This window comes from Dreissena polymorpha, chromosome 12, assembly GCF_020536995.1.
Source record: "Dreissena polymorpha isolate Duluth1 chromosome 12, UMN_Dpol_1.0, whole genome shotgun sequence".
Taxonomy (NCBI): domain Eukaryota; kingdom Metazoa; phylum Mollusca; class Bivalvia; order Myida; family Dreissenidae; genus Dreissena; species Dreissena polymorpha.
Window position 1 is genome coordinate 51,764,990 of NC_068366.1, and position 12,340 is coordinate 51,777,329.

Here is a 12,340-nt window from a genome sequence, read left to right on the forward strand (position 1 = left end):
TTGAATTATCAACTGGGAGATACACATATGTACTCGACTTCTCCGCGGCAAATTTGTCGTTCCTACCAGTGTAATTAAGCATCAACGTTTTTTACACTGCACTTCTTGTTTTTTCTACTTTAAAGCTCAGTTTTGCAAGTGCCGTATAGATATTGTAAACCACATTATTCATGCTTGTAAGAAATACAATCTATATTAAACTTATTGTATGATCCATTAATAAACGGAATGTTATTGTTGTAAACAGTTTTAGGCCTGCACAAATATTGATTGATATTGTAATTGTCAGGCATGATTCATATATATTTTTTTGTTTAAAAAGCATTGATACCAGTTTGCAGAAGCAAGAAGAAACGTTAATAAAACTACAGCCGGTACACATCAATGGACGTTACGAAAATGACAAAACAACAAATTTGTGCACGTTTATCAGCGTCTTATAGGAAAGCATAAAACAAACAGATATTGACTCGAGGACCATTAATTATTATCTGATAGTAACAAGTAGAAATGGCCAGGGCGCATCCCTGTAGTCGTTAAGTGTACATTCTTTTAACGGAAATCTTAACATTACACAAATATGTATTACACACATAAATAATACCTACTCTGAACGTCATACACCAAGACGAGTTTTCTTCGCCTCGATAGTATGTTATCATAGTTGAAGCTGTTAAACTCTCAAAAACTGTTGAACCCGATGAGCACGTGAACTGGAGGTTTGAAATTTGAATACTTGTCCCACAGAAATAATAATTGCTAGAAAAGTTTGGATCCCGATTAAATTCAACAGTATAGTTTAATCCACTGTGTTGCTGTATGTAGCAGCTGCATGTTGCCGATACGGAGCTGCTTTGCAACCTTGCTTCAGTTACATTAACCACCTTCGAGTCGGTACAAACATAAACATCTGGAAGAAAAAGCAGCTGTTATTTAAGATCAAATTGGCAGTTGGCGAACAAAGCGTTTCGGATATATTATAGGATAAATATGTATGTCTGTTCAAGTTAATATATCACCATAAGTCTGACCTGTCATGAGAATGTTACTTGTAATACCAGTTACAATAATGAACTACTTTTTATATCATATGTTATTACCTTGTGTGGTCTCTGATGATGCAGTACAAAGTTCGCTACCTATAAAGCGGCAAACAAAATAGTCATAGTCAAGAAGTGTATATAATATAATGCTACACAGTAAAAAAATATTGTCAAAATCATAACACACTATGACAACAGTGTGTATGTTTCGAATTCAATAACGAACAAACATTCATAATAAAGCCTCATTCTTTGATAACTACGAGGCTTTGTCTTCAGGTGTATGTTTTTGTAAATGCATTTAGCTGAATTTCAATGTCAAAAATGTATTAAGTTTTTTACTGTTACTTGTTTTACAATATATATATATATATATATATATATATATAGAAAGAGATAGACAGAGAGAAAGGGAGAGTGAATAAATTGATTTCTTCATATCGAATTTAAATTCAGACATACCCGCTTGTTGAAGTGAAGCCCTAAACATTAAACTGACAATTCACACTGTTTTCACTCTTTCGCCTAGTCTGTACTTGTGTTGCAAAACGATAATTTTGAATCTTTCAAACTATATATATATTACAATTAAACTTCCCCGCTAATCATGTTTGATTTTAAAATCACGACACATTTTAACTTTCTCAGTTGTGTGAAACTATAATATCGCCTACATGTATTCATAATATAATTGGTAAAATGCGTAGGCGGTTTGTTTGCTTTCTCATGGGCGCAAAGAAAGGGTTATACCTATATTAAACGCATGTATTTTAAATATGTTATTGAGTATCGGCAATTTTGTATTGTATTGTGAAATGGGATATACAGTAACTAATATAGTATGCCCCTTAATCCCAAAACGGATTTATGTCTGAAAAATCTTGCTGTACTTCACTGTACTGTTTTAAGGCTGAATGAATATAAGTCATATCGAAGTTGGTATGGTCATAATTTATATTGTTTAAAAATACTCATAAAGCTAATAGTTTCCGTTTTTTTTTGTAATAATGTATTAATCTTGACACAGCCTGCTGTATGTGTAAATAAAACCGCCAAAGTAAAAGATGCAAAACAAGAAAATGGATATCGAAACTAAGACCTTTGTACCAAGGGCTTATTCCATAACCGCTCAGTTATTGCATTATTTTGTATTTTCTTCCACCAAGCTTTATAAAAGAACATAATCATGTCATGCCTTTATACTTGTATCACTTCCTCGCGATGATTTTTATTTACTGAAACTATGAATCATACGATTGTTGTGAATTTATCGACACCGCAGTGTTTGCACTCCTATAAAGTATTCTCGAAGCAAAAATAGCAACCCTTAAGTAAGCAGCACTTGACGTACACCGTTTAGCCAAAAGTACATGTATATTGAGTTGTAGAATCTTTTAAATGATGCACAGTAAAATATGTAATAATGTCTTTCTTAACATCATGTTGGTTCATTACCCCATACATTTACTTTATATGTTAATATAACAAAATAAAATAAAATAATACATAAAACACATGAAATTTATGTATTTATTTATTTTAAAATACTCAACATGTTTCGGCCAGAGTCTATATCAGTAATACCAATTAAAACTAGAAGTGGCGAGACAGAGGCCGACGCGTATCCCCGGGCCGCATAGATGTTATATAAAAAGGCAATTTTGGGTGGGCAAGGCCTATGTTGGTGGGGCCCCGGAGTAGGTAATGTGGACATGGATGGTCGAGATAGACCGCGTTGTCATAAGAGATGTTCAGTATTAATTTGAAGTCAATTGGTGAATAAATGAATAACTTATGTTAAAACAAAATTTTGAGTACGAAAAAAAATGGGTACGAACATTTTGGGTACAAAAAAAAATTGGGCACAAAAACAATTTAGGTACGAAAATAAATTGAGTACGTAAACAGTTATTATCATGTGCGTCGCATGTTGTTAGTAAAATGATTTTTTTACCCATTTTACCCATTTATTTACACATAACTTTTGACCATGGGGTCAGATCAAAATTCCAAATAGTTCACCGTCGCACATAAGCTCATAGCTACCATGTGTGTAAGTTTTTAAGGTTCTAGTGCTCATAGTGTAGGAGGAGATAGTGTCCATGACAGACGGACAGAAAACGGAGATCAATACAATATCCCCACGCTTTTAAAAGCGTGGGGATAACAAAACATAGGAAGTGACCCGAACGTCATACAGTAACGTTACGTCGTTTCGCGGAAAATATAAAACTAACACATAAAACTTTACACATAATATTACAATAAACAAAGATGAAGTAATAAAGTGCGTCTGTAGGTTACCCAATAAATAAATAAAAAAATGCTAACTATATGGTATCATTTGTAAACTTATAAATATACAACGACTACTTCTAAAACTAGTTTTCAATCCATATTGCAATAACTCAAACGGTATATACAAAATTAATTAAATATTGAATCTTTGTTTCAATATGAAAGGTATAGCTCTTATTAAGTTATGAATAATTTTAAACATACTAATTGCATGGAATTTTCATTAAACGTATAACGACTCTCCACACTAAACATTGCTTTAATATTTTGTAAACATTACTCAATAATGTAATTTATCCCATCTTCACTGCGACATTGACGGTATAACACCCATGGAATAAACTAATCTTTATTCCACCATGTTGAATAAACCTGTCGCGTGCACGGACTACTTTTTATTCTACCAATGAATGATTTTTCATAAAAAATCTCTAGAGTCGAGAAAACTTTTAACATTTAGATCTCGTCAAGGGACATCATTTTTCGCCATCCGTATAATGAATCAGCTGATTGACGGCGACATAAAGTGACATACTTATTGCGTCATTTTCAAATATTATGTTATGTCATCTTTTGGTGTACACGAAACTAGTATGCGATGTCTGGGAATAAAACATTGAACACGCGCATTTTTTCGTGTTTACTTAATGTATCCTGGATGTAATTATGAAAAGGTGCATATTCTATGGACTACTTACCTCGGATGGAACCGGTGAGACGAAGGATTTATATCAACATGTAGATCTAGCTTATTCGTGTTATGGATTTTCAGAATGTACATGCCTATTTGTGTGTTTAGAACATACTGACGGGTGTGTATTTAGGTTCAGTAGTCTAATCGAATTGTTTTGCTTTTAGATGTAAGTAAACGTAAGGGTATTTTCTTTGATGATTAAACTTTGTCTTTATTATTTATCAAAGAAAGTATATTCAGTAAGAATAACCCGTTTGCAACAAGTATTTCAACGCTTAAAAGAATTATTACGGATTATCTTGTGTTTGGGTCACAAGTTACATAATTTGAAGGCTAGATCTAGACGCCATCAACATCTGCAGCGTCTATGAAACAAATAGGCGGGTATAGTTTTTTTTAATAATTTATGTTTAGAACGACTCTGTGGGTAAATCTATATGTACATGTATGCTGACATCGACATCATTTTGTCAGGAGCAATCGCCGCCAGTTTGGATTTTGATCATTTTCTTTCGAAAATAAAATGACTTATATTAAAGTAAAATCTTCTTTTCGCGGTCGTAATGTGTTATAATTTGCATGCTGCGTAAAATTGAATCGAGGCATATGGCGATATTTTGTATCGTTTTACAGTTTTTGTGTGAATTTTTTTAGGCTATTTTGCGTACCAGAACAAATACATTATATATCACTACGCATGGTTACATTCGTTAGATATAGAATTGAATCGCTTTTAAGAATGAATTAAATTATTGCAAAGGTTATAAGATCTATTTATGTTAAATGTCACGTTGAAAAAAATCAATGGGATAAATAAACTACTAGGATTAGCATTGAATAGAGAGAAGTTTGTGTTGCTCGGCTCAAACACCGAAAGCGATCGCCAAGGCTCGCGCTCCAGGTGTTCTAAGCATCGCAACATAAACTTCTCTCTATTCAACGCTAATCTAGTATTCACTATATACTTTTATATAACTACTTATAAAAACGTAAAAAAAAATAAGCTTAGCCAATCAAACGTTTTGTTAAGAAAATTATCTCGATAGTTTGTAATATTTTATAGCTAACGTTCATTGACTGCCAAGAAATATGCAAAAACCGCATTAAATAATTTCCTGTTTGATTTGGTCTATGTGCAATATAACGTACCCCGATATAGTTCGTCCATGTTGTCACATTAAATGACTTCATAGGTTGTATGCAGTAGAGCTATTGAATTTTAATGGAAGAAACATATTTAAGATTTGTTTACACGTTGTTTTTAAGTTTTCTGTATACATCGAATACTTGATAGATAAATATATGTTTTTGATCGACCATATGTTTTTGTATACTCACATATTTTAAGCATATCCGCTATGTTTAATATATTGAAGATAATACGACAGTGTTACACTGAAATTGTGTGTAAAGTTTTCGATAAACGTACCACATTTTGGCATTCATGTTTTCATTGTCTGTTGATATAGATACATCGACTGAGATCGTTTCATAAGCGCGTTTCCTTAAGATTCACACCGAGGATGAACTGTGTGAGTTTTTCCTAGCCCCAATCAATTTAAACCTACAACTCTTTGCATGGAACGTTCCACGGCAATTTTTCAGTTGTAATAATAAATAAATAATAAAAATCAGTGGGCATCCGTCAGGGATATCCTTTTACCCCAGTAATGTTTATTTATTTTCCATTTAAGAGATAAAATAAGAGACCCTTCAAGACCACAACAATCCTCATCTCCAACGGTGGAAGACCCATCTTCAACTGATGATATTGATCTCATGTATGGCACCAGCAGTAAACTCCAAGACCTCATCAACACACTCTATGAAAGAGCAAGAGCTAACGGGATTGAGGTTAACACATAGAAGTCGAAGATAATGGTAAACAACACGACCAACACCAGTGCAGGCATCACAAAGAAAGACCAGAAGCTGGAAGATGTGACCGGCTGCAAGTACATGGTAACAACCTGTCTACGTATACGAATTGATATGACGACCGAAACAATGACCAGACTGAGAAGCAGATTATTGACAATAAGCTATATCTTCTTCATCACTAAACACAAGCTCTACAAGTACCCCGTAGTATTAATCCTTCTGTACGGTTGCGACATCTGGACGCCGAACGCGGACATAAAATGCAAGGGGAGGGACTTTGAACACAAGTGCCTCCAAAGACTATAACACTCCTCCTCAATGCAGCACAATACTAACGAGTACGCTAAAACGCGTTTTATAATTGGATGGCACGCAAGCCCTTCATGAATTTGTATCAAAATACAAAATACATGTTTTTGGATTAACTGGGAAATATTGAACACAATAAAGGGACTACTTCGTGCTTTAATGTCTTTCATTTACAGTTTTTTTCACGGATACAAGAAACGAAATGTAAACAAATCCAAAATACTTTTAATTTTATCTACCTAAAGAAAATACACACGTCATTTGTTCATAATGATTTAAGTGTTGATAAAACAAAGTGAATATATTTATGGATTATTTACTTTTGGGCAACTTGTGTATACCATTGTGTTAGTATTTTCTTTACAATACAATAATCTATTCTCTAGTCCACAGTCACTCTATCTTTTTTCGCCGCGGTTTCACGCATTAGACCTAAAACATTAGCTCATGGGGTATTACACCATAAATCAGTGTTCACTCTTAACTGAGAATCAAATTAACGTATAACTTCATATTGTACGTTCAATAGACATAAATAAAATCAAGACATATCACTACATAGTACAGCCGAAACATATGTGATTTCACTGCACATTAATTATGTCATTATACATTACAGATATTTATATATTTTTTATGTTAAGGCAAACAATAGATTGATGATATAAGTATTATATTATGCATTTTTATAAATTGTTTGGTTTCGAATAAATCATCGAGAGTCAACAAAAATGTGTTGTCAGGCATTCATTAGTTAAATACCAAAGCGTTTGTTCCGGTTATCTTATTTTTTTGTTTAAGATAATTTAACTTTTCAAAAGTGCCATCGCATTATTGACTGAAAAGTCCGCAGATGACTCACACAGCCTCTCGTGAATCAGCTGCAGAAGGAGGAGGATCCGACGAAAATACGCCAAGCCACACAGTACAAGGTATGCGGGCTGCGTTTTGCACGAACGATTCTTAGGTTGATAGTTTAATCTGCATCGGCTCATGGACGGACGGAAAAAGTAATCTACTAAACTGTGTTTTGTCTTGATGGTAGAGCGATTGATTGCAGACTGAATGTCTATTAAATAAACGATGTTCTAAAAAATTCAGTTATGTGGGCTTGCTTATGCAAACCTTAACAGGGGGTATAAATCCAATTAAGATAATTTAATGTTAAATATAACGCTTATTCAAAACGCATGTGGTAAACAAATGTGTCATTAACTGGACAAAGCTTTCAGACGTCAGAAACACAAAATAAATGACACACGCCAGGCTGTATTTATGCTGCACCTACACGCGAAAGTGACATCAAAACAAGCCCCAAAAAGCTGCGCGAGTCTCCATAACTTAACGCTAATACCGACGGTTTTAAAAATTATTTGCATAACATTTCGTTAATTTTCAATTCAATATGTGGGAGAACTAGTTAAATCAGTTAAATTAACGTTTTATCGTTTTAATAAAGAAATCATGTTTAAAACAACATAATATAGCACGCCACGCGCTTAATAAAGGACGTACAATTGTAACTTCCTTTTATTACATTTAATTTGTAATTTATTACACGTTTCAAACTTCCTTGTATATTTTATAGAAATATTAGATGACGGAATAAATTGTTCAAACACTATGAACGTTCAAAATTATAATTTACTAATTATAAATTGTTTACCCATCGTCCATCAATCACAGTTGAATAGTTCTAAATGTGAAAACTTGAAGATGATGACTGTGCACAGGATGACGACGAGGATCAATGTAAATTTGAGGCTCTATCCAACTGCTACAGCTGGAACAGAACAACATATACATATGTTTTTGAAGTATTATATATTTGAAAAGTCGCGACCTTTAGAATTTAAGAAAAAGCAGAAAACGCTATGAATAAACGTTTCAATATACATCTTTTTTAACTAGCCAAGACAGTTCGTTCAACCGTGTTAACGAATAAATACTGCATCACGATGCTACACCGTCGCACATATCACTTTGGTAATGGTTTGTTGTTAGCTGCCCATTAGTTGTGTTTTGTGTTTCGTCTATCGTTGCAGCCTTGGTTGCTGTATTTGCATCATTGGCTGATACCGTTAGAACTGCTTTTGTAGTTTGAGCTTCAGTGCTTGCAGCTGACGTTTCGGTGGGAGTTTTTGGAGATTGAAATGTAGTTGAGGCTGCGATGGTAATAAGAACCTCGGTTGTTGTAGCTGGTGGTTGTAGGAACTTCGTGTGTTTGTTGTTGTGATCCGGCAGTAGAAAGCACCTCGGTTGGGAGATTTTGCAATGGTTGTAGTTAGCACCTTGTTGATTTTAGTTGTTGATTCGGAGGTAGACGAAACACATGTGGTTGAGTTTTGTGATTTATTACGATGTACATTATTTCGTTTTTATTATGAATTCGCATGTTTAATATGCATTTCCAGTGTTAACTTTAGCTTTAAAACGGAAGTTTTATTTTATAAACTTTACTTACCAGCAAGTTATAAACCTGTCTTAACAATAGAAATGAGGAATCAATTGGCATGCGAAAATAATAGGAATCTGTTGGTCGAATTGTTACCTCATACACTGTAGGCCTATTTCAACAGTTAAGTTCTATCCGATGATAGTGTAAAGAATCAAAGACAGTGAGTCTTCTTCATTTTAGTTACATTTTGTAATATTTATTGTTACGTATTTATTATTTCAAAATACCTTTATCAGCAAATACACATGTGAAATTTGTGTAGCTAGTTTCATTTTACAAAGTCTCAAATTGGTTGCAGACTGTTGACCGTAACTAAATATCACGACTTTTGGTAATACAGATACAACTGTATTCAAAACTGTACACCTTTGTGTACTGTTTTGTTTATTACCCCTTTTTACTATATTTTCGCAATAACAAGTAGCTAAATGATCATGCTTGTTTGACTGATCTACATGCATTCAATATTTCTAAGTCTGCATGTATACTCTGAATAACAAGAAAGGATAAATCCATTTGCAAGTTCGCAACTATTTTATTCCAATTTGTGTTGGGGTTTTTTTTTCGGAAAAGATCGTATCGCTCGGATATGCCCAGCATTTAAATAATATTATGGGGTCGTACAGTGAAAGGATTTTTTTTACATTTTGAAAGTCGTAGCAAATTTGGCATTTTAAGGGTATTATATTAAACGGCGACTGATAATAATTTGTTACACAACGATTAGCATTAGAGTACGACCGGATTAGAATTACGCGTCATTTTGTTTAAGTAAATTGTATAATGTAAATTTGCAATAAATTAAATTAAGCTTGGTACTATTGAAACAAATATTGTATTTTGTTAGTTTTCTGCTATGTAAGAAATAAGTTAGCTAAGAATATTGTGTAAGATGCATCAATGAAACGTAACTCAACACTGATACATTTTCTGCTTGATCTGCCGTCCATGCCTTGCTACCGTAATTGTTCAACTCTCAAGAGTGTCAAGGAGAATAAATCAAACATCGCGCGTAAGGCTTACTTAAAGACATACCTGTAGACCCTTAACCAAAACACCATAATCATGTTGTGCAATTGTAAGCATTCATACCTGCACACAAATTGAAAATTGTTATCACCTTTCAAACTTCCGTGTGCATTGTATGAAATTGTTACATTGTGAAGTGCGCAAATAGTTTATGGTCGGAGTTAAAATGGCTCTCTAGCACGGTATTTTAATGATATAGCATCCTTTTGTATAGTATAGATTACAATAGCATGCGCTTCTTATTTATTTTACTTTGGCTGACAAATTTAATTTTTTAACAAAGTACGTAAACACATTCATGTACGTGAATTGCTATACAACGTTAATTGGCTTTTTATGTATACAAATCCAATATTTGTAATTATCTTTACTTCATAGTGTGTTATACGTAAGTTTTGTTTTTAAAACCTACGAACTTGTCTTGCGAAAGTGTTCTTGATCTTGTGGTTACTTGAACTTGTTAAGTACCTTGTCACTCGAAACAAGCAACACGGATATTGGTTAGGTGTTTACGTCACAGAGTTTGTGTACCACAAAAATAAACACTATTATGTTTTATATACTAAACATAAACTAAAACTATAATCAAGAATAATGGAAGTAAAAGTGCACATATTTGTATGTCATGCTCATTCTGTTCGTTCATGCTGCTTTACACCTACATTGGCGAAACAGTGACGTCTCCAGCATCTCCAGGTGCATCAAAGACGGGATTATGAATCTCTGTAATAATATTGTCGTCCTTCTTTCCCTCCAACATCGTATAGTTGTTTTCCACTGATGGCCTCGTAATATCTTCTCCAGTAAACATGTCTTCATCTTTGTTTTCGTCTTTAGAGAGTTGATATCGATGCGCACTATGCATGGAACTAAATAATATAAAACATTGAAGGCATTTTTTAACGATACAATTTTTAACAAACAATACAAAGCTGCATCATTTTGTGGGTCTTTTAAGATACCCTATATTAAATCAATTCTAGCATAAGTTTACATCATTCCAAAAGGGGATATTTTTAAATGAAATATTTCTTTCGAGACAGTCAAGTAAATGATCCAGTTACGGGTGAATGTGAATGCACATGTTGTTGTTGCTTTCTCCTGAATTTGTATAATGCACTTTATTCAAATAGAGCTAATACACAACACACATTTTTATACTAGCCTACGTTTTTATCACACATACATATTGTTTTAAAATGCACATTCTTCAGACTTAACAGTTACATAATTGTACGCATGCATACCGGAACATAACGACGATGATAACTATGATCAGTATCAATACGAGACTCCATCCGACCGCAACAGCTGCAACTGAAAAAGAAAAAAACGATTTTAAAGAACCGAGGAAGCTTGTGTTGCCATGTGGCAACTTTCAAATACAGTAAAATCTTATAAACCTTGCAATACTTCAATTTAATTACAACGAATAAGTAATAAGTTACTGAAATCATAAATGCATACTGTACGATGATGGTGCATTGTCGTTCATCGGCATTTTAGGATGATTTGCAAATGTTGTGGTTTCAACAACTGAAGTTTCTGCTGCTGTGGTAAGAGCCACGGTCGATGAACTCGGAGCTTCGTTGGTTATTGTTGGAACTACACTTGTGATGGGAGCGTCCGTGGTTGTAGTTGAACTGGAAACTTCCTTTACTGAAGTTGGAGCTTCGGTGGATGTATTAGAAGCGATGATTGTAGATGAAGCTTCGGTGGAAGTTACATCTTCAGTTATAGATAAATAATCGGCTGTAGAAGGGGATTCTGTTGTGTGTTGATTTTCGATTGTTGGTGTAACGTCGGTTGAAGTTAAAGCTTCGACTGAAGTTGCTGCTTCAGTTGAATTTGAAGCTTTAGTTGTAATTGTAGCGGCAGTTGTAGTTATAGCTGGAGATGCGGCAGTTGTAACAGTAGATGTAGTTGTAGCGGAAGATGTAGTTGTATCGGCAGATTGCGTTTTAGCTACAGATGTAGTTGAAACTTCTGTGACTGTTGTTGTCGTCGAATTGACGACCATTGTGTTGAGTGAGAGAAAATCACGACAATGACGTATGCGATGATTAGTTTTCTTGAATTCATGACTCTGTTCATAGAGAATCAAACTATATTAAAACAAATATAATAAAATATACAGTTAATAGTTATCTACGTGCAAGATCTCTTATCCGTCTTTCATTACTAAAATAGATTGATTTGTTGAAAGGCATTTATTGCTCAGCTTATTCTTACTTGATTTAATAAACTTTCAAACATGTCGCTCTTAATTATGTTAAGAAATATATCAATAAACACCACTAAGTTTGTATCATCGTCCACTTTGTCACCATTCGCTCACATATGAATAACCGTTAAAAAGTTAAAAAGGTAATTGTATTTTTTAAATGAATTGAAACTGAGTAAAGCTCTGTTCCAAACAAACATTTGCAAACTGTTTATACGTGCACACGAAATGAAAAGTAATTACGTAATAATAAATAAGGTACTTACTCGCAGGTATAAATCCTTAGTCAAATACAAAACATACAAGCAATTCGCCAATACCTGGAGTCTGCTCCTGAATTATCTTCATTTAATGCGATACACTATATAACTTCCTGTGTTTGAGTGGCAAAAGCGCACACCCAT

General features: G+C 33.8%; 1 protein-coding gene and 1 long non-coding RNA gene across 2 annotated transcripts; both read right to left on the reverse strand.

Moving 5' to 3' along the window:
- Window positions 1-610: 610 nt before the first annotated feature.
- Window positions 611-1,626, reverse strand: LOC127853027 (uncharacterized). Its single transcript, XR_008036405.1, has 3 exons — window positions 1,506-1,626; window positions 1,101-1,139; window positions 611-910 (listed from the first exon to the last, which is right to left on the reverse strand). It is a non-coding gene; the product is annotated as an uncharacterized LOC127853027 (long non-coding RNA).
- A 6,552-nt stretch (window positions 1,627-8,178) lies between these two features.
- LOC127852606 (uncharacterized) lies at window positions 8,179-12,340 on the reverse strand. The gene is made up of 5 exons (XM_052386558.1): window positions 12,203-12,340; window positions 11,180-11,798; window positions 10,960-11,029; window positions 10,375-10,581; window positions 8,179-8,479 (listed from the first exon to the last, which is right to left on the reverse strand). Exons 2-5 carry the CDS (start codon window positions 11,730-11,732, stop codon window positions 8,179-8,181), a joined length of 1,131 nt encoding a protein of 376 aa, XP_052242518.1. The 5' UTR covers window positions 11,733-11,798; window positions 12,203-12,340.

Bases quoted from the DNA above. Each gene is read 5' to 3' on its own strand.
- LOC127852606 (XM_052386558.1), bottom strand. From the start codon at position 11,732: ATGGTCGTCAATTCGACGACAACAACAGTCACAGAAGTTTCAACTACA. The intron at 11,030-11,179 runs GTATGCATTTAT...TTTCTTTTTCAG, and splicing joins CAATGCACCATCATCGTACA to TTGCAGCTGTTGCGGTCGGA. The intron at 8,480-10,374 runs GTAGGTGTAAAG...CTCCCAACCGAG, and splicing joins GACGTCACTGTTTCGCCAAT to GTGCTTTCTACTGCCGGATC.